The sequence below is a fragment of the Catharus ustulatus genome, chromosome Z (genome assembly GCF_009819885.2).
Source record: "Catharus ustulatus isolate bCatUst1 chromosome Z, bCatUst1.pri.v2, whole genome shotgun sequence".
Taxonomy (NCBI): Eukaryota; Metazoa; Chordata; class Aves; order Passeriformes; family Turdidae; genus Catharus; species Catharus ustulatus.
The window spans coordinates 28,743,362-28,763,464 of NC_046262.2; the positions used below are offsets into that span (position 1 = coordinate 28,743,362).

Consider the following 20,103-nt stretch of genomic DNA (forward strand, 5'->3'; position numbering starts at 1 on the left):
AGAATAAGAGAGTATTAGATGGAACTACTAAGAAAAAATCATGTGATATAGAACAAGATTAAATTTGTTACTGCTTGGTAAAATGGATAATTCTGGCTCATTAAAAAAATCAGAGGTCTATTTAAATATTATTCTCTGACGGTACTTTCCTTTGTTTAAGTTTATTGCTGCTGTGGCAATTGTCACAAATGGGAACTTAAGCTCCATAATTTCATACTGCTCTGTTTGACAAAGCCAGCTGAAAAGTTTAAATCCAAAACATGACAACACTTAAAATTCTCACCAATTTTATTAGACTACTAACACTGATAGGTAAAAAAATCAGTACGAAATATTAATACTAGCAATGCTAGTTAGTGGTAATATGTGAAGTAAATTTAAGAATCTACTTCATCACTTTTTTACACGATATAAACAATTATTTCTGCAGTTAATATTTATTAGTACTTCCTTATGTATCTGCATCTTTTCTACTTTTCAAACTGTATCTTCCATGCCACTTTGCAAATTGGGTGTTAATTGTTAAAACTTTAGCACAAAACAGACAAATTGATAAATCAAGGCAACTTCCAACATCATATGCTGTCAAACAATCACATTTTGTTTGCATCTAACATACTGATTGTATTTACATTTTAACTGCAGTGGTTCAATAAACAAACGTTGTGATTATTCAAAATATACATAGTATAAATATCCCCAAGAAATCAGGAAAGAGCCATTCTGATGGAGTCAAAAATGCAGGCAGCTGGAAGCAGTCTTAGGAAGATGCTCTCTTCTGCTCAGAAAATGGAGATTCATAGGCTTCCATTGGCGGGCAGGTACAAACCAGATGTTGATCTCCATATATGTCATCAATGCGAGCAATTGTGGGCCAAAACTTGCTTTCAGGCTTCACAAATGGCTAAGAGAGATAAAAGAACCTGACCATCTTAACTTTTCCACCAATTAAAGCTACAAAATTATAATAGACTTTAGGAGCTTGAAGAACCACAAGTGCTGTGAAAGTGGATTTTTTTAGGTGAAGTCATCCTTCAAATCTATTTGCAGTCTCTGAAAGTTAACAAGCATGTATAATAAAAGTGACAGGTGAAAGATTGCTTAGTTTTTCAAAAAAGTATAGTCATGTCCTCTAAAACATGCTTGCAAAGAAGCAGTTCTCATGAGATGAAACAAAACTTTATTATCCCTTGAACAACTGGCTTTCAGCTAGGAATGAAGGAAAAGCAGAGGACACTGCTGTGCTATTCAGTATAGTTACAATATAATACTTAGAGGAAAGTGGAATGGTGGTCTAGTTGAATTCTTATTATTTGAAACAGTATATGAAGAGACTTTTTTTTTGAGGTCTTCTTTCCTTGTCTTTAAAAACTAAACTAATGAAACTGTGGTAGAGCTCACATACATAAAAATTGAGCAACAATAAAATGGCTCTGAGGTTTTCATTCTTACCACATTACTTCATCTCCAACTGACTAAGAAACTACAAAAAGCATATTTATGTATTACCACACCACGAAGTTCCCATTATGTACTCACCAGTGGGAATGCTGCCACTTCTCTGGAGTAGGGACGGTCCCACTTGGAAGAAGTGACACAGTTCAGAGTATGTGGTGACATCTACAAGAAACAAGACATGATGAGAGCAAGAAATTACTGAATTCAGTTGAACATATCAGTGTGAAGCCTTCTTCAAGTTAACATTACAACATATAAATAATTACTGTCTAGAGAACAGTGTTTCTCTGGGGGAAAAAAAAGGCAGATTTAAACCAGGAGGCAAGTCAGTATTTGGATTTATTTTCAGTTTTTCTAAGGATGCTACCCATGAATATTAAATATGCTTTTGGCTTTTCACTAAACTTAAAAGTCAGTACATGATTAAAAGAGTTGAACAGAACTTGAGCTGATACCAGTTCTGTGCTGCATTGCTAAAATAAGTCAATCCTTATTTTATTATTAGTGTTAAGGTCATTCCATTTTCATCTTAAGCCAGTGAAATAAGTGTCTCTCCTTCATTACTTTGAGATGGCCTTGAAATATAAATTAAGTGCTTGTGGAAATAACTTTCTCTGCTCTGTCAGCAAAGGCCTGACTTCTCACTTGAAAAAGTCAAAATTCAAATTTGGAAAAAGTTGAAGGTTTCTCCAGAAAGTCTTGTGTTCATTGTTGTGCACCACTACTTTTGAGAGTACTGAAAGATCTGGGCTTCTGCAGTCTCAAGAGTTAGGCTGATGCTGGTACCTTGCTCTACATGCTATCTTACCTTAAGTGGGTTAATTTGGGGGTCCATCCTGCCCTCCTCTATTTCAGCAATTTCCTGCCGAATACTGATCATTGCATCACAAAATCTGTCCAGCTCTGTTTTGTCTTCAGACTCTGTAGGTTCAATCATAAGTGTCCCTGCCACTGGCCAGGACATGGTTGGAGCATGAAAACCTGGTGACAATAGCATAAGTCAGTCACGGACAATAGGGTATAATACATGCATTACCTGTCACATCAGCAGATTCACAAATTCAGCCCTTTCTCTACAAAAATCTGTACAGGATTGAACTCACTGGTAGTGCTGGCACTGTACTTTAGAGGTAAGATAGACTTTTCAAGTATCTTCGTTTTTAGCACTGAAGGGCAACACCACTGTATTATTTACAATAGAGCGACACACTGATTTAATGAAACAGTTTATCAAAAAGGAACTTTAATATACTTCTGTAACTCACCTCTATACCTACTGAAAAGTCTGTTTAAAGTGGTGCATAATATTTAAGGCTCACTTACAAAGAGCAGGAAGGGTGGATTTTTTAGTATCAAAACTAGGCTTTGGATTATTTCACTGAAGAGGTATTACTGGTTAGGGTTTTAGCAGCTTTCATGCATGCTCGTTAGAAGCACAGTACTACAGGATCAAGTAGCTCAATGGGCCCTCTTGTCCGCAGCCAAAAAGTATCCACAATCACATCCTGAAGAGCATGTGTACAAAACTGCATAAACTATATCAGGATGGAGCTGTTCAAATTCTATTATCCTACTTCAAAAGTTTTTTGGGTTTTTTCTCCTTTCCTATTTTGTTTTGTTTTGATTTGTTGGAATCTTATTAAGCTTTTGGGTCCAGCCCACTTGCTCCAAACAGTTGAGAGCCATGTAATCAGTAATTTGATGGGGCACTTTACAAAACTGTGAAGTAGCAGCGGAGTCAGAAGTATCTACTACAACTCAGTATATGCAAATATCCCTCCAATCCCTTAAAGAACATGAGGGAGCCTGAAATAATTGTAACGGATTCACCATACATAAGCACAGAAATAGAATGTTTGCGTCTCCCTTAAGAAGAGATTTAGAAAATTTTCACATGCACTGCTATTTTAAAGAACAGACATTTGAGTTACCATAATCCTGAAGCCTTTTAGCAAGATCTACAGCTTCAATGTTTGCTGTTTTTTTGAAAGGTCTTGTATCCAAAATAAATTCATGGGCCACAAAACCTGTAAATGAAAGGTGAATACTAGGTTTACTTAACAGGAGAACAATGCAACTTACCAAGCTGTCTATTCTGATTGGTTTTGTGGAGAGCATGGCAAAAAGAGAAACTCAAAAATACCCACTTGGGGAAAACCTCAAATCTGAGAAATTATCAGGTAAGAGATATGCAACTCAGTTTTTGAAGACTGGTCTTTGAGTCCCACATCACATTAAGAAGAGGTCTCATTTACAAGATTAGAACTAGGAATGAGTGGTCAAAGTAGCTCCTACAATTTACAAGCTCTCTGAAAAAATAATTGGATGTGTCAATGGCAAACCACCATTTGGGTTTTAGGGTATCTTAAATTAATCAAGAAAATCAGTTTTATCTTATGCCATCATTTTACCTCATCTTAGAGCAAAGCTCAAATTATAGAGAAGCTAAAGACAAAAGTTCTTTGTATTTATATCCGTGACTCTGGAGAACCTTCCATTACATTGTTAAGTCCTTCAAAATTTGCAATTTTCATTCACTTCTATTAAAATACAACTTGCAGGTTTAACCAAGGTGTATGTCATTAAATGTAAGAAATATATTTTAGAGATAATATATATTGTACTCAAATGTTCTTCAATGCTGTTCAGCTTAAACAAGCCAAATAAATTCTCTAATAGTTACTCTACTACCACAATATTTTTTTTCATCTCTTCTTCACTACTCCTGTCCTTTTGCAAGACTGGAGAGCCAAAACAGGGAACCAGAATGTAGCTAAAATATCATGCATTGCCAAGGGAATTCCATCTCATCTCACAAAAGTGAACAAGAAGCAGAAATTAGGGAAACTTGGGGGGATTTTTTTTTCAGAGGAAATGTACAAGGTGAAGTACAGGTCCAAAAATTACTTTCAGTGCTTCTCCTTTTTCTAATAATCATTAATCTGCTATTAAATTTCAAGAAGACCAGCCTAATGGTTTTCTTTATCTTTTGGCATAATTTTTTCTTATTACAAATATGGTAAATATCGTATTACTTTTCTTCTGCTTCCAAGTATCTCAGTTTCAATGCAATACATCCATAGAAGTGTGGCAGGTTATTTCTCTCCTTGTGAACAACAGCAAGAGAAGTTTGCAATCAGAGGTCACATAGCATTAAAAAAATAAAACTAAACAACCGTGTTGCAAGCCAACTTCTACATGAAGCAAAAAAAAGTCAGCCTGGTAGAAGAAAAAAATTGTTCAATACTTGCCTCTTGCTCCTCTGAAAAGGACTTTGTAGTGCTTCTCTAGCCTCTTTGCCATGTAATTTGCATTTAGTATAGCAATCTCAGAAGCATGCTTCAGACCCTTAGCTCCCATTGTCTAAAAGAAAAATAACATGAGAAACAGATCTGAAATAGGTTCAAAACAAGCAAAGTGTGCTCCTGCATGACAGAGAGCAGCACCTCAGTGCACCTGGCTAGCTCTAAGGCAGTCACTCTGCTGTTGCACTTTTCCACAATGCTCATGGAGAAGCACTGGGTACTGACTGAGGGCACCTTTGGTGTAAGAAGTTTTATGAGAGTGGCTGCTGGGTAAGAGGTTTCGCTTTAAGTCCACAAGTGAATGACCCAAACCTTTCCTCAAACTGAGAAGCCTTGAACTCAATAGAAAGAAGTGAGAACACAAACAATGTCAAAAGGCACAGGCTGCCTGTCTCCATCCCACATCACATCCATCCAGAGAACTTTAGGTGGGGCAATGTAAATAGATGGAATTTTGCACTGTGAGGAAACACCTCCCCTTAAAAAATTTCTAATGGATTAAATATTCTGTAATGGGAACCATCTTAGAGTCACAAATTATTTTTGCCCACAGCTGAAAATGAAAATTGCACCAGTTCATATTTGCTCTTTTTGAATTCCAGGAGAGCTGGTTTCCTCAGTAGAGGAAGTCTCCATGGTTAGAGTATCAAACTGGAAACAAAGTATACTCTGAATGACACTTCTTCCAGGTTCACTCTTCCCCGACTTTGTCAGTGGAAGCGTTAAATGTAGTTGAAGAGTCCCAGGATACCCTTCCATCAACTAGAATTTGAATCTGTTGGATAAATATTTCCATAAATGTAGCCAAATATTTGCTATCTTACCACTAAATGGCATGGGATTAACAAATTACATAGATCACAATCAAGCTGTCTCACATGTAAAACCAGAACTAAGTCCAGTTTTCAAACCCACTATTCATGATGTTGTAAAGTTGACTGTTATGTAGATGTTGACTGAATCATACAATTAAAAATACTTTGCGAGGAACGGTAATTACCAAGCAGCTTTTAAACATGAAAACTTAATGTCAGAAAGTGGAAGCCTGACTGCAGTTTTCTGCCTGGTGTCCACTTACCTCAAGACCTATTACAGACAAGAGGTACAAGAGCTGTCCTGCAGCTGTCCTGACATCCTTTCTCAGGGCAACATTATCCTACTATAAAACAGTAGGCTTGATGGATGTAAACAACATGTGACTGTACTGTAGTCACTTCATTTCACTGCGTTTTGGTTTTGCTCTTAAACCCACCCATGTGGTTCCAGTGGTCACTGGACTTGAAATAGAAACAGAACCTCAGCTGATACTCCTTATAAAAGTCTACACACCTTGATATACACCCAGGAAATTGGCAATATAGCACTGGAACCCCAAGGTGCAGCACTGACAGTACCCAAAGGACACGCATCCTCATCCGGTTGTATTTTGATCACAGGGTGGGTAGGCAAGTAGGGAGCCAAGTGTTTCTTCCTAAAACAAAAATATGGATTTTAGAGCTTAAATATGCATTCCTAGGTTACCATATCTGAACAGTTTAATCATCAGTAGTTTCTCTTCACCTTGCTTCAAAACACAGTCGTCTAGGAAGTCTGATCTATGCCTTCGTCATAAGAAAGTTTATTAATACAACTGGTGCCACTGGAGGATGGCACTCAGTTTTCAACCTATCACAAGGTATTTATGGAGTTCCCCAAATAAAAATAACTTTCTTTAAACTAGTAGGATTATTCTCCTTTAAGGAAGTATGAATGCTCCATAGGATAGATTCACACAGCTTGTGTAGCACTTCTGTGCTCTGGACTAAAGGCAGTATTATCAGCCCTCAAAGTCCATCTCTTGCTCAGGAAACAGATTGCTGAGTGAGGTATAGCACACACACTAGAAGGCCAACATGGAAGGCAGGGTTTGGGGATATAGGTGAACACCACCATTCATGAGATCAGTACAAGACTGCTGGAGAAGGACTCTTGCAACCAGCATCCCATCCACGACTCTGCACTAAAATGAACATCCAAACATTCACATATATATTTTTTTATATATATATATATTTATTTTTTTTTAAAGGTTACTATAGAGATACCCACACTCCAATAGGTCCCATGCCAGGTCCTCCTCCTCCATGGGGAATGCAAAAGGTTTTGTGAAGATTTAAGTGAGAGACATCAGAACCATAATCTCCAGGACGACAAAGACCAACCTGTAAAGGGAATACTCTGTTTCAAAATATTCTTCATATGCCATTTAAAACCTATTACTGAATGCTAGAAGAACAGGTTGAAAAAGATGGTGTACATTTAATGTTTCTCTTTATCATGATGCATCATAAGCAAGAACTTGATGCAAATAATATTTTGTTTTAGGAATTCTTAATCTGTAAAGAATGTCTCTGATAAAGGGTAGGCAGACTAAGCCAATTTCACTGAACAACTCATAAATCTTATGACACATTTCAGGGCAAAATCAAATAAAAGATAATTACTTTCACCATATAAGTTTAATTACTCTTCTTGGAAATCTCACATCTTCTCCCAAACACTGTGCCATCTTGCATGGAAGCTGTGACATGGTCTGAACTGAGTACTGCTGTGCTATTTTTATTGCAAGGACTCCCACAAGTAGTAAACCTGCCTAGATTCTGTACCTGAGCATTCATATTTGCTCCATCTAAGTAGACTTGCCCTCCATGTTTGTGGATGAGGTCACACACATCTCCAATCTCCTCTTCAAACACACCATTGGTGGAAGGGTATGTGATCATGATGGCTGCCAAGTTCTCCTTGTGCTTGTCCACCTGGTGGCAGGGATGGGAGAGAAAAAGGTCACTGAGGCTCCTAAAGCTTCTCAAGAATCTATTTCAAAAACACAGCTAAAGCCAGAGTGGTTTACAGATGGGAAGCAAGCCTATCAGCAGATAGTCAAAGTCATTTTTAGTCAGCAAAAGACAGCAAAATTCTTTCCTGTAGCTGTACCTTTGGAAAAAGAGTGATTGCTGAACAAATCAGAATTTTAAATCAGGGAAGAAGACAGCTATTAAAAGGTGCATATTTATATATATATATATATATATATATACACACACACACACATACATATAAATAATACTTCTGGGACCTTCAGACAACCAATGAAACATCTGGCCTTCAAGTTAATGTGAAATAGTGACCATTCCCCCTACTTTCAGCAGTACAGTTCTATGACTACCATAAAAGTTTGTTTAAACGTGGAAATAGGTCCTGCTAATCCCTTGCATTGCAAGATTCACCTGTAGCCAATATACTTCAAACAAGAGAAGTAGTTGCCTAGCAACACCTTCCCCAGCAGAGGTGGATTTGAACTTTGTTAAAAGAAGGCTGAAAAGCAGTTTCGAATGCTTCACATTCATGAACATGGCTTGTTCATTTCCAGTACTAGCTGTGGACCAAAAAGGTCTGCTATAAAAGAGTCTACCATGTAGAAAGACTCTTTGAGCAAATCCTGCATCAAAGATCCTCAAATTAAAAGAAATCTCACAAGTGTCACATGGTTAGTGCCTGAGTGAGCAAAAAAAAAAAAAATTACTTATCTTCTGAAGCATGTATTCACTATTATTGTTTCGTTTTTTCTTGTAGAAAACTGTGACTCAGCTGCCAACACTATTGCCTTCAAAGAAGTGTTCCTTGAAAATCAAAGATAGTTAAATACTCACCATTGCTTTTAAATGAGAAATATCAATGCTCCCATTTTTATCCACTTCAATTGGCTGAATCTTCATCCCTGCCATTTGTGCACTTGCTGGATTAGTACCATGAGCAGATTTAGGAATAAGGCAAACCTTGTAAGGGAAAGGAAAGCAGAGCCTAAAGTATAACTAGTTAACAAAATCCTAATGTTTTATGGTCTACACTCAGCTACAATTATTATCAAAGTTTTGAAAAGAAATCCTGATGGTACCAGCAAATTGTCTCTTTTGCTGAATAATGCAACTACATTTTTTAAGAAAATCCATTGAGGTACCAGCATTTAAATACTCATTACCAAAGTTTAATTTGCTGCAAAGTCATATTTAGGGATGCAATTCCAGAATATTATTTCAGATACTTATATTTAAAATCCTTTTGGCTCACCCCACCTTTTTATAAAACACTCCTTTTTATTTTTTACAGTTATCAGTCTCCATAGGTACAATGACTTGAAAGGAAAAACTACCTAATTCCAAATTTCCACTACAAACTCTTCTGGCTTGCAAAGCATCTTCTTCTGTATTCTATTAGAACAAAAATTAAGACCAAAATATTTTGGCTATAGATGAGAAACTCAGAGCTACCTGCATGCTCTGTACAGTTAACTTTAAAAGAAAAAAATGAGAAGCACTTCTACCAAAAAAAACCCAAAAAAAACCCCCAAAAAACCTGCACGATGGCTAATGGAGCTCTATCATCCACAGTGACGCTGAGACAAATGTGAATACTTCAAAATAGCAGAAACACAGGGACCCCAGTGCAGTGCCAGGAAGCACGGTGCCACATCTGTAGCCATTTTATCCACAGAGCTGAAACCTAAAGTGGCTCCAGATGGCTACCGAGGCCTGCTGGTACAGACATCATCAAATACACAAAAAAGCAGGGATGTCCATACGTTTTTCCCACAAGAGGGCACCAAATCCAAACCAGCCAACTATGAGAACCTTGAGCTGCTGGTTTAATTAATTATTTTCTCCAGCCCAGGAGTTGAAAGCCCAACATTTTATGGGCTTTCTTATTTTCTTATTCCTTTTTACTCTTCCCCAAGAGTACCATGATTTTCCTGTAACATTTGAAATCTGTAAAGTGTGAGCAAAGTGCAAGAGTCCCCAGGCTCTCTTCTGGGTTTTTCAGACCACAGAAGGCTCTACAGACACTCAGAGAATCCTAAGGCTCCTAAGGATCCAGAATAAGAGAAATGGTAGATGATACATGTACAATCAGAAGACAACTCTACAAGGAATAAAATTTTAACTTAATTTCACTTCCCATTGAGTAAAACTACTCACAAAACAGAGTTTTGAACTGTAGAGTGGTTGCTTTGTAATGAGTTTGATGAGATCTGGATGCAACAAAGAAACAAAAAGAGAGGAAGACAACACTCACATTCCTTTTTAGGTGGTTTCCTCACACAGCGGCTGTAGATCCCAGGAGGCCAGGACAGAGAACCTTCCATTTTGAGAAGGCAAATGAGTCCCAAAGCCAAGGATAAAATCAGGTTCAAAGGATGTGTATGTTATTGCACTAAGGACATTTTTCTTTCTGTTTAAAGCCAATTCTATGGGTGTGTGAAAGAAGACCACCTATGTAATCTCATATTTCCAACAAGTTTTTGATGTGGTCCCAAAAAATATTCCTAAACTAACTTCTAGTGGGTTAAATGGGAAGGTACATAAGGATAAATATTTCATGAATACACATTAAAGAAAATTAACAAAAAAAAAAAAAAAAAAAAAAAAAAGAAAAATAGTAAGTTTTCCTTGTGTGGAAAGGTCATCCTAATTGAATATTATAACTATCTGTGCTGGTTCTCTAACATTTAAAATTACTCATAATTGTGTTTATAATGGAGACACACAGTGAAATGCTAAATATCCTGTTAATACAAAATCCCCCAGGTGACTAAAAGAACTGATTGCAGAGTTCAGAAAAGGACCCACAGTACTGAGGGGCAGCATTCAAAGCAGTTTGTGTATACTGGAGGCAGACAGATCTGAAGTATGACACGAGAAGACACACCTTAACAACCCACAACTGTGATCTTTAGCTTTGAATCTACTGGTACTAAAAGATCTCACAGTTTTCGTGGGAAAGAAAGCAACTGCATCAAAAACTAGAAGGGGAATAAGAGAAAAAAAGTAAAAAGAACACAGATGCTTTAAAGATAACCAAAGCTATAAAATGTCTTTTTTGAGAAGGATGGACAAATAACTGGAATCCAGCGAGAAAATTAGAATAGATAACGATATAATAAATAATCCTGGAATTAACACATGATATGTCAGCTGTGAGCATGGAAGAACTATTCATCATCTTTCAAGAGTGAGAGGGTGTTAGATGAAATTGTAAACATATTTCAATTTCCTTTCTTCCTTCCTGACTTCCCAACCTCCCATGGCACATGCAATGATTGCTTGGGAATTAAAATGCCATAAGCATGACCTTCCCTGCTTTGCTCTCCTTTCCCTGAGCTTTGGTTGTTGAGCATGCCATTAAATGGCATACACGTCCCTTGGGTCAGCGTGGTCAGCAGTTCTGGCTGTGTCTCTCCCAGCACTGTGCTGACACCCAGACTCCTTGCTGGGAAAGGACAGGGTCACAACAGGGCAGTGCCATAGAGAGAAAGCCTTGACACTGTAAAAGCACTGTCCACCACATGCCAAGAGATCCCTGTGCTGTGAACAGTGGTCCCTCTGCCATTCATGTGGAGAAAGCTAAATCCACCCTAGACAGACTCAGTACAATTACCCTTCCAGAGAGTGCCCCCGTCTCATTCTCACTATGTGTAAAATCTTTTAGAATGTTATCAAGGATCCATGTGGGAAGCTGGAGTACTGAAAGGCTATCAAAGGTGACAACACCACCCAGTTTCTGTCTAGGTGAGTCCCAGCTCCCAAATCAGCCCTCCACTGAATCGACCCTCCACTTCCCCCCAGCGCTCTTCCCCACATGAACATTGACACTTACGGTTCTGTGACGTTCTCCTTTGGCATTTAAATAAGCTTTGATTGCAGCCAAGCCTGCATACTCTCCCTGTGCTCCACTGCAAGAAAAACACAAATACTGTTACACAGCACACAAACCAGGAAGTGCCACCATTTTGCAGAACTTCAAAACTGTCCAGCCCTAATCCTTATCAATGACTTCAGACAGGTGTCAGCAAATTAAAAGGAGCACATTCCATGGATTAAATTACAAATGGGCATGCTTAAATTAACAACTAGATGTAAATGAAAAGAATAGATGAAAAAGGTTATGCCATTTTATGTGTTTATACGACAGTGTTAAATCCTTCTGGTGACTGAGGTGATCCACATTTCTGCACCTAGCAGGGGACTCTGTGCTTGATTACAGAGAGGCAAACTAATATTGGAATGCATAGCAAAGTGTATATAATGAAACATAAAATGTCTTTCAGCAGCAGCCTAAGCAGCTGCTCATTCTCTATCAAAAATGCTAATGGACACAAACAGGCTGCAGCAGCACTTACTAAATGCTGCTTTATTAATTTCAGTAAGCATGCAGATCTTAGGAATTCTCCAGTTCTCCCGTCAACCTAGTGCACTAACTAGTAGTTTTAACAATTAAACACCTGGCAGCTCATGCATCTTATTCCTATTCCAAATCTTTATTTTCAGTTCATAGAGGAAATACTAAAAGAATTAAAAAGACCAAACTATTACACTTTTAGAAGAGATGAGACAAAACGAGATACCATTGTTTTTTAAAAAACCAACCACTTAGTAATTTCATAATCTTGCATTCAAGAAAAATTTAATTTTAGAAAATTCTTTTGGTTTGCACATTTTCTTTGGAGATAAGTTTTTGGAATCATGTCTCAAGGTGCAAACACTCAGAAAAAAAGTTCCTACCTATTTGGCTGGAAGGAGATTTTGTCATAGCCTGTAATCTCACAAAGGTCCTTCTCTAAATCCTTGAAAAGTTGCTGATACCCTTGAGCTTGGTCCAGAGGAACAAAAGGGTGGATGTTGGCAAATTCTCTCCATGTAATAGGCTACAAAAACAGAACAAATAAACATAAAAAGATGCTGTAACAAAATACAGACAACTAATTTTGTGAAGGAAGAAGTTGCCCTGTGATCAATTAAGTATCAGACACCAAGTATGTTGATCTGCTGGAGGCTTGGAAAGCTCTACAGAGGGGTCTGGACAGGCTGGATTGATGAAGCCAAGGCCAGTCATGTGAGGTTCAATAAGGTCTAATGTTAACTGGTTTAATGCTAACCTTTTAGTTTTTTATTTTGGTAATCAGATTTCACATAAAGATTTCGGGCATTATAAAGAGATTACTCCCAAAGCTTAGAAGTAGCTTATAGAATGCATTTGCCTTTTTCTCTCTTTTTTTCCCTTCTCAACAGATCACCAAGTCCATGTTGATGTTTAAGCTACGGGATGGTGCAAAAGCCTAGAAGATAAGGGGCTAATGTGTATGTCTCAAACACTGATGGACAGATAGCTGTGGAGCCAACCAAGGATTGTTAAGAGCACACTGTGCAAATGAGCAAGAAAGAACAGGGTGCGCATGGAGAAGGGGAACACATGGAAGTAGAGCAGCACTTTCCTGGGACTGCCTTTGTTCTGGCTTCTGGATATAAGCACAACACAGTACAGCACAAGTGCAGAAATGAGATTGAGAAGAGGGCATCGACCAAAGGTTGATCCAGTGGGGGGAATCAAGACTATCAAAGACCCCCAAAGCCCTCTGACCCATTCCCAGAAAGGCCCAGAAGAACTGTGGGTAGAACATGCATGATAATTAATTTGCATAGAGAGCGAGAAGTTTATCTCCAGGGTCAGAAAAACTTATCTATAAAAAGGCAGAAGCCTCAGTGCACATGCACCTAGGACCTGGATACACCATCAGCTGGATCATCACTGGATCCTGTATAGAGCTGTGAGATCCCAGGGTAAACAGACGGAAGTTGTCTGGAATAGTATTAGTTTTACTTAGAGGAAAATATACAGGACATAAAACAGTGAAGGTAGAGAGAGAAAGTAGAGAAAGAAAGGGGGAAAAAGAAACTAGTGAAAGATGAAAGTAGGAAGACAGAGAACAAAGGAAGCTCATTCCAAGTCAAAAAGTCATTTGGTAATCAAACAGCCTGGCTAAAGCTCTGGCTGATTTGCTCTCAGCTAGGAAAATGAAGATATCTGGAGACTCTTCAGCTGTGGTAAAGGGAATTGTCCTAAAAAATTGCAAACTGAAAAAGAAGCATGAATTGTCAGCCCCAGCTGACTCTTTCCACATTTCTGAGGTTTTGATTTTAAGATCTGTAAAGCAGGCAGAATACAGGTAATGCAACACTGCTTGAGTGAACAGGACTGTGATATCTAATTCAAAAAATCATTTTCATCATTTCTTTCAAAACGGAGTCTTCAAGCCCACACACTCTCCTATTCTTGTTGCAATCCTACTTGTGCTTTTCAGAAATTTTTCTTAGTGGAAAAGGGAGAGGGTGACTTTAGATACCCCTGAAACTGCGTTCTCAGCTGGAACAGAGCAGCCTTTACTTCTCTAGAATGAAACTGGCTAGATAGTTTGTCCATGTGGATATCAAGTGAGACAGCATTATTGCAACTTACTGTGAGTTCAGCTGAACTATTGAGCTTCATTGTGCAGGACCCCTAAAAATACAAACACACATCAGTATTTATTGAAATACATAAACACATTACCTACATAAATTATGTAGGCAAGTACATAATTTTTCATGTTTTCTATTTGGTAAACACCTACCAAGGGAATCATGCTGTGAACAAGGGAAATATCTTTGTTTTCTAATCTTTTCATGTACCGCACAATATTTGTCTCAGAGTGATAGCTGGGGAACACAAAACACAGTGTTAGGGCAAGCAGATTAGCTATACCAGCTGCTACATAGGAAAGTAACAACAAAAAAACCCCTGAGGATAGTTATTAATAAATACTAAGTAGTTCTTTCCAAACTGGCACTTTAAGCTTGGTAATGGCAACACAGATTAAAAATGCTTATTACTACCCCAGTAACACTGTCACTAAATACAGAATACAGGGATACCATGTCCTCAAATAGCAGGCTGCCTGTGCAATGCAGCAGATTATTGGAAAAGCATATTCTCTCAGTGTTCATGAGTATTGCTCTGCTCATTTATAATCAGAGAGAAACTAAAAATGCTACTAAATATCTTATTTTAGAGTAGCAAGTCACTGTATGAATCTAGGTACAAAACTGTCCTCAACTGACTGCACTGCTAGTTTTGAAAGGAGATATTTCAGATCCCCTAAAAAGAGCAAACATGCATTCACAAACCTGTTGAAAACCTGATGTGTCAAGAATTTGGAAGTTCTCTTAAATGGGGTGCCAAGGATGCCTTTTGTTTCCTCACCCATACTCTCAGCAATTAGCTCCTTCAACAAAAAAGAAATAGTCAAATATTTTCACGGAAATTTCTTTTTTTTATAGTCAATTGCCATGAGAACTAGCTTATGATAGTTATGCAGCTTATGCAGTTTACCTCAGGATTTGGTCAGCTTGCTTTAAGGTAAAACTCCCTGCCTTTAATATCATATGTATCTGTATATACTCAGCATGACAACAGTGTTACATTAAAACTGGGTAACTTTAATGTCTCAGTAGTCCTCATCTTGTAGGTACCACTGCTAAATGCTAATGACATCCAACAAAAATTCCAGTGGGAAAGAAATAACTGACCCCATGTCCTAACTATCACAGGAGAAGTAATACTCTAAACGCAAGGTGTCCAAGCTGACAGAAAGAACTAAGTGTCGCAACCAGAAAACAGCATTGTATAAATCCTTTATTTAACACTACCTCTTCATCTAAGAGAGGATCTGAAATTCTTAATGCTTAACCAATGGTCATCATATAGAAACCTACTACACATGACCAGTTTTGATTTTCATTAAACTGTGGAAACATTTAGTTTAATCCACATAACCTATTATATACTTACAGAAGAAGACTCGCAACCAAAAATCCACAATATGTCATCTAGGTCTTTCTCATTTACTGTTTCATCAAGTGATACTCCAAGCTATGGATAAAAGCACCAGCAATTACTCAAAACTGTTTAATCTAGAGACATAGTACATTTGTTTTGGCCAAGAAAAGCTTTCCAGAAACACAAGTGGAAAAAAAATCTAGCTACCTAATAATATGTAAACATACATATTTATAGGTATTTATGATATATAAATTTATTCTATTTATATAAAAATTTCCAGTTCCTTCCTTTACCCTCCTAAACCATCCAAGCCAGGCTCAGAAACTTTGAGACTCATGACCTCCTTTCTAGCATTTCTAAGCATTTTCTACTTAATAAGAAAATTGCCCATTTTCCTGTGACACCCCTTCCCCCATTCCAATTTACAGAACATACTATACTTTGTGAAGACTCCTTAGTGCCAACCAAAATGAGGTTTAGATTTCAGTCTGCCTTCAAACACTCCCATAGGACCTGAATTCTGGATGTCACCTTGTATTTCATCATTAAATTTTAGAGTCTGTCCACTCTATCCCTCAGTGGCATATTTAACATGAAAAAATTAGTTAATCCTTTTATTTGGCATGCAATGAAAACACAAGCATTATTTCTGGAAGTTCAGTGTTTCACTTAACAAGTTCATTCTTTATATTATCTTTATAATTCATGGATATATCTGAGCAAATCACAAGATCTTAAATAATTTTGTTCTGTTTAGTACATGTAATGACTAGAAACTTAATGAGGAAAATGTCATACTACAGAATTTCTGAATTTATCAAAGGTTTAGAAAGTTGCTTACTCTGCCATCACTATAAATCCGAAAATTTATCTTTCTAAGAGCTGCCCTGTCCAAAACCTCTTTGACTGAGCATCCACACGTGATCGTCAAGGTATCAAAGAACAGATCATGATGTAGTTTATGACCGGCTCGCCTGAGACCTATAAAAAACAGTAAGTTAATTCTATTACATGCACACTGTATTGTTTGCTCAGGCGGTAGTTGCAGAACAACACTATGTATCTCATAAGTAAATGCTTTGACATAATAAAGGAAAATATGCCCCTTGTGTAAAGAGCAGCAAAATCACCATCTTTTCACTGAAATGTCACTTTGTATGAAATGCAAATAAATCAGATTCAAAACTAAGTAATAATGCAGATTGAGTCTAGGGAAGTTCATTCTGATACATCAGATCTGACATATATACAGCAGCAGAGTTGGTATATGAATGCAATAAGGACAAATAATAAGACTGGAATAATCTGGAATTTATTATTTACTATATAAACATATATTACTGAATATGAACTGTCACAGAGCTTGCCATAACAAAGCAAGAGGTCGTCCAGCTAAATTGGCAAATAAAGCATGGATGTTTCTTACAGTAATCCCTTGGTTCCAAACATTCCAGTTTGGTACAGCTCTTTCTGACAGCAGCAGTAGTGTTATCAGTGAAAAAAACCCTACCAGACCACACAGTCCAGATGCAATCTTTATTTTCTGCTAAATATTCTGTGCTTTTCCTCAGCTGTTAAACTTTGGGATTTCAATGTTCGTAGCAGGTATGATACGCCACCCAATTTAACTGAAGTGTTTCTACAGCTTTAATATAATTTATTACCAAAGTTATGTTATTAAGACTCTGTGCAGATTTCTGTGTGTAAACTAGGATGGTCCATCAAAAGAAGCAGATGCTGGCAAGCATCAGTTCAGTAGAATCATCTGGAAACTTGCTCTGTAGACTTCTGCTAATTATCCAAGAAAGCAGAAGCAATGCCTGCAATTTCTTATCACACAGACATGTAATTCTTGGATGTCATTACCAGAACTACATTAAAAGAATCAGCTGTGAATTTTGTATTAAAATGGCCTCTCTCGAGTTGTGAGAACACACATCAGATGGATATCCCTGCCCCCACCCTGTAAGTTCATTTAAGATGCATTATTTAAGGGGTTAGGATTTTAGAACAGTTTCTACAAACACTAAACACGCACCTTCAGCCAAGATTAGAGCAGCATTGTGTACTCGTCTTGCAATGTGCTTTAGTCCATCAGACCCGTGGTAAATTCCAAACATGGCTGACATATTAGCCAGAAGAGCCTAGATCCAAACACAGTTTAGGACATTGTTATTGTGAGCAAAGGCTACTTCACGTAAGTTTAGTGCAATGTTTCTTTAGCACCCAAGGACAACCACATATTCTCAGCGGAAGTTATAGCTGCTTATATATTGCCTACAAAATAAAAGGAGGGAAAAGCAAAATATTTTATGGAACTGTAAAGACTGATTATGAATTCAATGCTATTTGAAATGTAACTGTTTTAGCAATTAACATGTACTTAAATTCGACTACTACAACAAAGACTTTGGAAGACTTGAAAGTCAAGCCAGTCTCATGGGAACTCATTGTCTAGGATCAGTACAAAAAGCCATAGAGTATCTCCTGAATACTAAGTAATTAAACTTCTGTCAGTAATAATAATCTCTCCTCAAAATCTGTCACAACATTAATAGCAGGAGGAAGGCAATGACAGGAGCAAAAAAAGTTATGACCCTGTCTGGCTGGAGATCTGTGGAAGTATGCTGAAGGTAACTATTTTAGATACTTCCTTCCTTACTTAATCATGATACTTTCCTGTAAAGGTATCACTTCGGTGATGTAACATTCTTGCATCAAACCAGACAAAAATAAGAGTTGTGACAGTTTGAATAATTAGTTTTACAATTTACAAGTTTATTTCTTCTGCCTTGAGCTGGAAATTTCAGACCATTGGAATTCCCTTCTACTTTATGAAGAGTTCTGTACCATTTATAACAAACACAGCACTACCAGTGGTGTTCATGCTACAAGACAGACAGATTCATGACACTGCAAGAACTCAGAACGACAGTAAGAAAATAGATAGTAAAACTCTCTTTTCAAGCAGACCCCATTATTCAAAGGACGCAAAACAAATGAACACAGACCAGAATATTTCCATTTTCTTAATTTCTTACTAAAATCTCTCTAAAGTAAAGCTAACTTATTGTTCAACTTGTTCCTTTCCAGGACTGAAAACATAGTGTAAGTTACCTGTGCTGTGCAGATGTTGCTGGTAGCTTTATCCCTCCTGATATGCTGCTCTCGTGTTTGCAAAGCAAGCCGGTACACTTCCTTCCCACTTGCATCTCTAAGTGACAAGTGAAAATGTTGCTTCTATTACTTTAAAATTACAGTTTTAATCACACAGGGCTTTATGCGTGCTAACCTGAAACGAGTTCTCTATCCTCAGAGACAGAAGGGTGCTGGAGAGAACAAAGTATAACAAAGGACAACTGCAATACCAAACAGAGCAAGACTAAAGAACCTCTATATCTCTGCTTATATCATGGTTGATAAAGCACACTGTGAAATTCTAACTACAGGAGAATTTGGTATTTGCCTTAAAATGACAGATTATTGCAGCTATTTTATCTGAAAAAATAATATAAATTAAATATTCTTAAGCTTATTCATAACTGTGAATGTTTTAGTTATTTTGTTGCTGAAGTACTTCTGGATAGCCTTTGTGCCACAGAAATACAGTCTTACAAGTGACAACTACTTTGTATTCCAATTATTACTAGTTAGACATTTTGTCAAAGTACACAGTATATTACCATCAGCAATTATTAGAAGCAGATTTTGCACACTATTTCTCTGCTTTGGTTAAACATAACTAAAATTTGAACTAGATTAAGTTCCTTCTAGATTATTTTGGAGTTTCACTGAATTTTCCATTTATGTTTTGTAAGATTGGACGACAGAGCAAAAGCTCTAACAGTACAGAATATGGGGAGAAAGTTTGCAAAGCCTCCAGCCATCACAATGAATCCATTCTGCTTTTGGTAATCTCTTCATTCGACAATATCACAAGAACTATAGACAGTTCCATACAAATTGAATTCTTGAAGCTTGCTTCCTCAAAACTGACGGCAATTTTTAGTCTAATAGTTTTCAAGAAAAAAAGGGTGCTCAGTACAACACCATGGTCACCTGCTATTCACAAAGGATGCACAAGATGGTCATAGTGTGTTTTTTTATGGTTTCTTATGTATTACTAGGATCTCTGAGGGGAGACTTGAGATTGGATAGCAGGTAAAAGATTTTCAGATAAGGAGTTCCAAAGCATTAGAATAGGCTGCCCAGGGAAGTGACAGCATCACTATCCCTGGAGCGGTCAAAAAATGTGTGGCTACGGCACTGGAGGACATGGCTTAGTGATGAACATTAGTGACAGGTTGATAGTTGGACTTTATGATCTTCAAGGTCCTTCCAACCTTAAGGATTCTAAGACTCTATGATTTCAATCTTCACTTAATGGTAGAGGGAGCCCTTACCTTGTGACACCCACCATTCTGCCCGGCATCATTCTCACTAGATTTTCCTTGACAGCAAAGAATGCTGCGTGGGGTCCCCCATAGCACAGTGGGACACCAAACCTCTGGGAGTTACCCAGGACAACATCCACCCCAAACTCTCCGGGAGGCTTCAGAATACAAAGGGCCAGAAGGTCAGTAGCACAGCAGGCGAGAGTCTGAGAACAGAAACGCACAAAGCGGTCAGCCTCTCTTCTGAAGGAATGGTA

The 20,103-nt window shown here is 37.6% G+C and overlaps 1 protein-coding gene across 1 annotated transcript in view; it reads right to left on the reverse strand.

The window, feature by feature from the left end:
- Positions 1-270: 270 nt before the first annotated feature.
- Positions 271-20,103, reverse strand: part of GLDC (glycine decarboxylase) — a 38,716-nt gene continuing 18,883 nt past the window's right edge. Inside the window, exons 7-25 of the mRNA XM_033085627.2 lie at positions 19,856-20,052; positions 18,570-18,666; positions 17,491-17,596; positions 16,294-16,433; positions 15,462-15,542; positions 14,798-14,895; positions 14,245-14,329; positions 14,091-14,132; positions 12,359-12,501; positions 11,454-11,529; positions 8,453-8,578; positions 7,409-7,558; positions 6,852-6,964; positions 6,093-6,234; positions 4,710-4,821; positions 3,390-3,485; positions 2,267-2,439; positions 1,540-1,620; positions 271-904 (exon numbers count right to left, since the gene is read on the reverse strand). Coding sequence (XP_032941518.1) covers positions 761-904; positions 1,540-1,620; positions 2,267-2,439; positions 3,390-3,485; positions 4,710-4,821; positions 6,093-6,234; positions 6,852-6,964; positions 7,409-7,558; positions 8,453-8,578; positions 11,454-11,529; positions 12,359-12,501; positions 14,091-14,132; positions 14,245-14,329; positions 14,798-14,895; positions 15,462-15,542; positions 16,294-16,433; positions 17,491-17,596; positions 18,570-18,666; positions 19,856-20,052 — 2,202 coding nt within the window. The 3' untranslated portion in view covers positions 271-760. The remainder of the gene's footprint in view (positions 905-1,539; positions 1,621-2,266; positions 2,440-3,389; positions 3,486-4,709; positions 4,822-6,092; positions 6,235-6,851; positions 6,965-7,408; positions 7,559-8,452; positions 8,579-11,453; positions 11,530-12,358; positions 12,502-14,090; positions 14,133-14,244; positions 14,330-14,797; positions 14,896-15,461; positions 15,543-16,293; positions 16,434-17,490; positions 17,597-18,569; positions 18,667-19,855; positions 20,053-20,103) is intronic.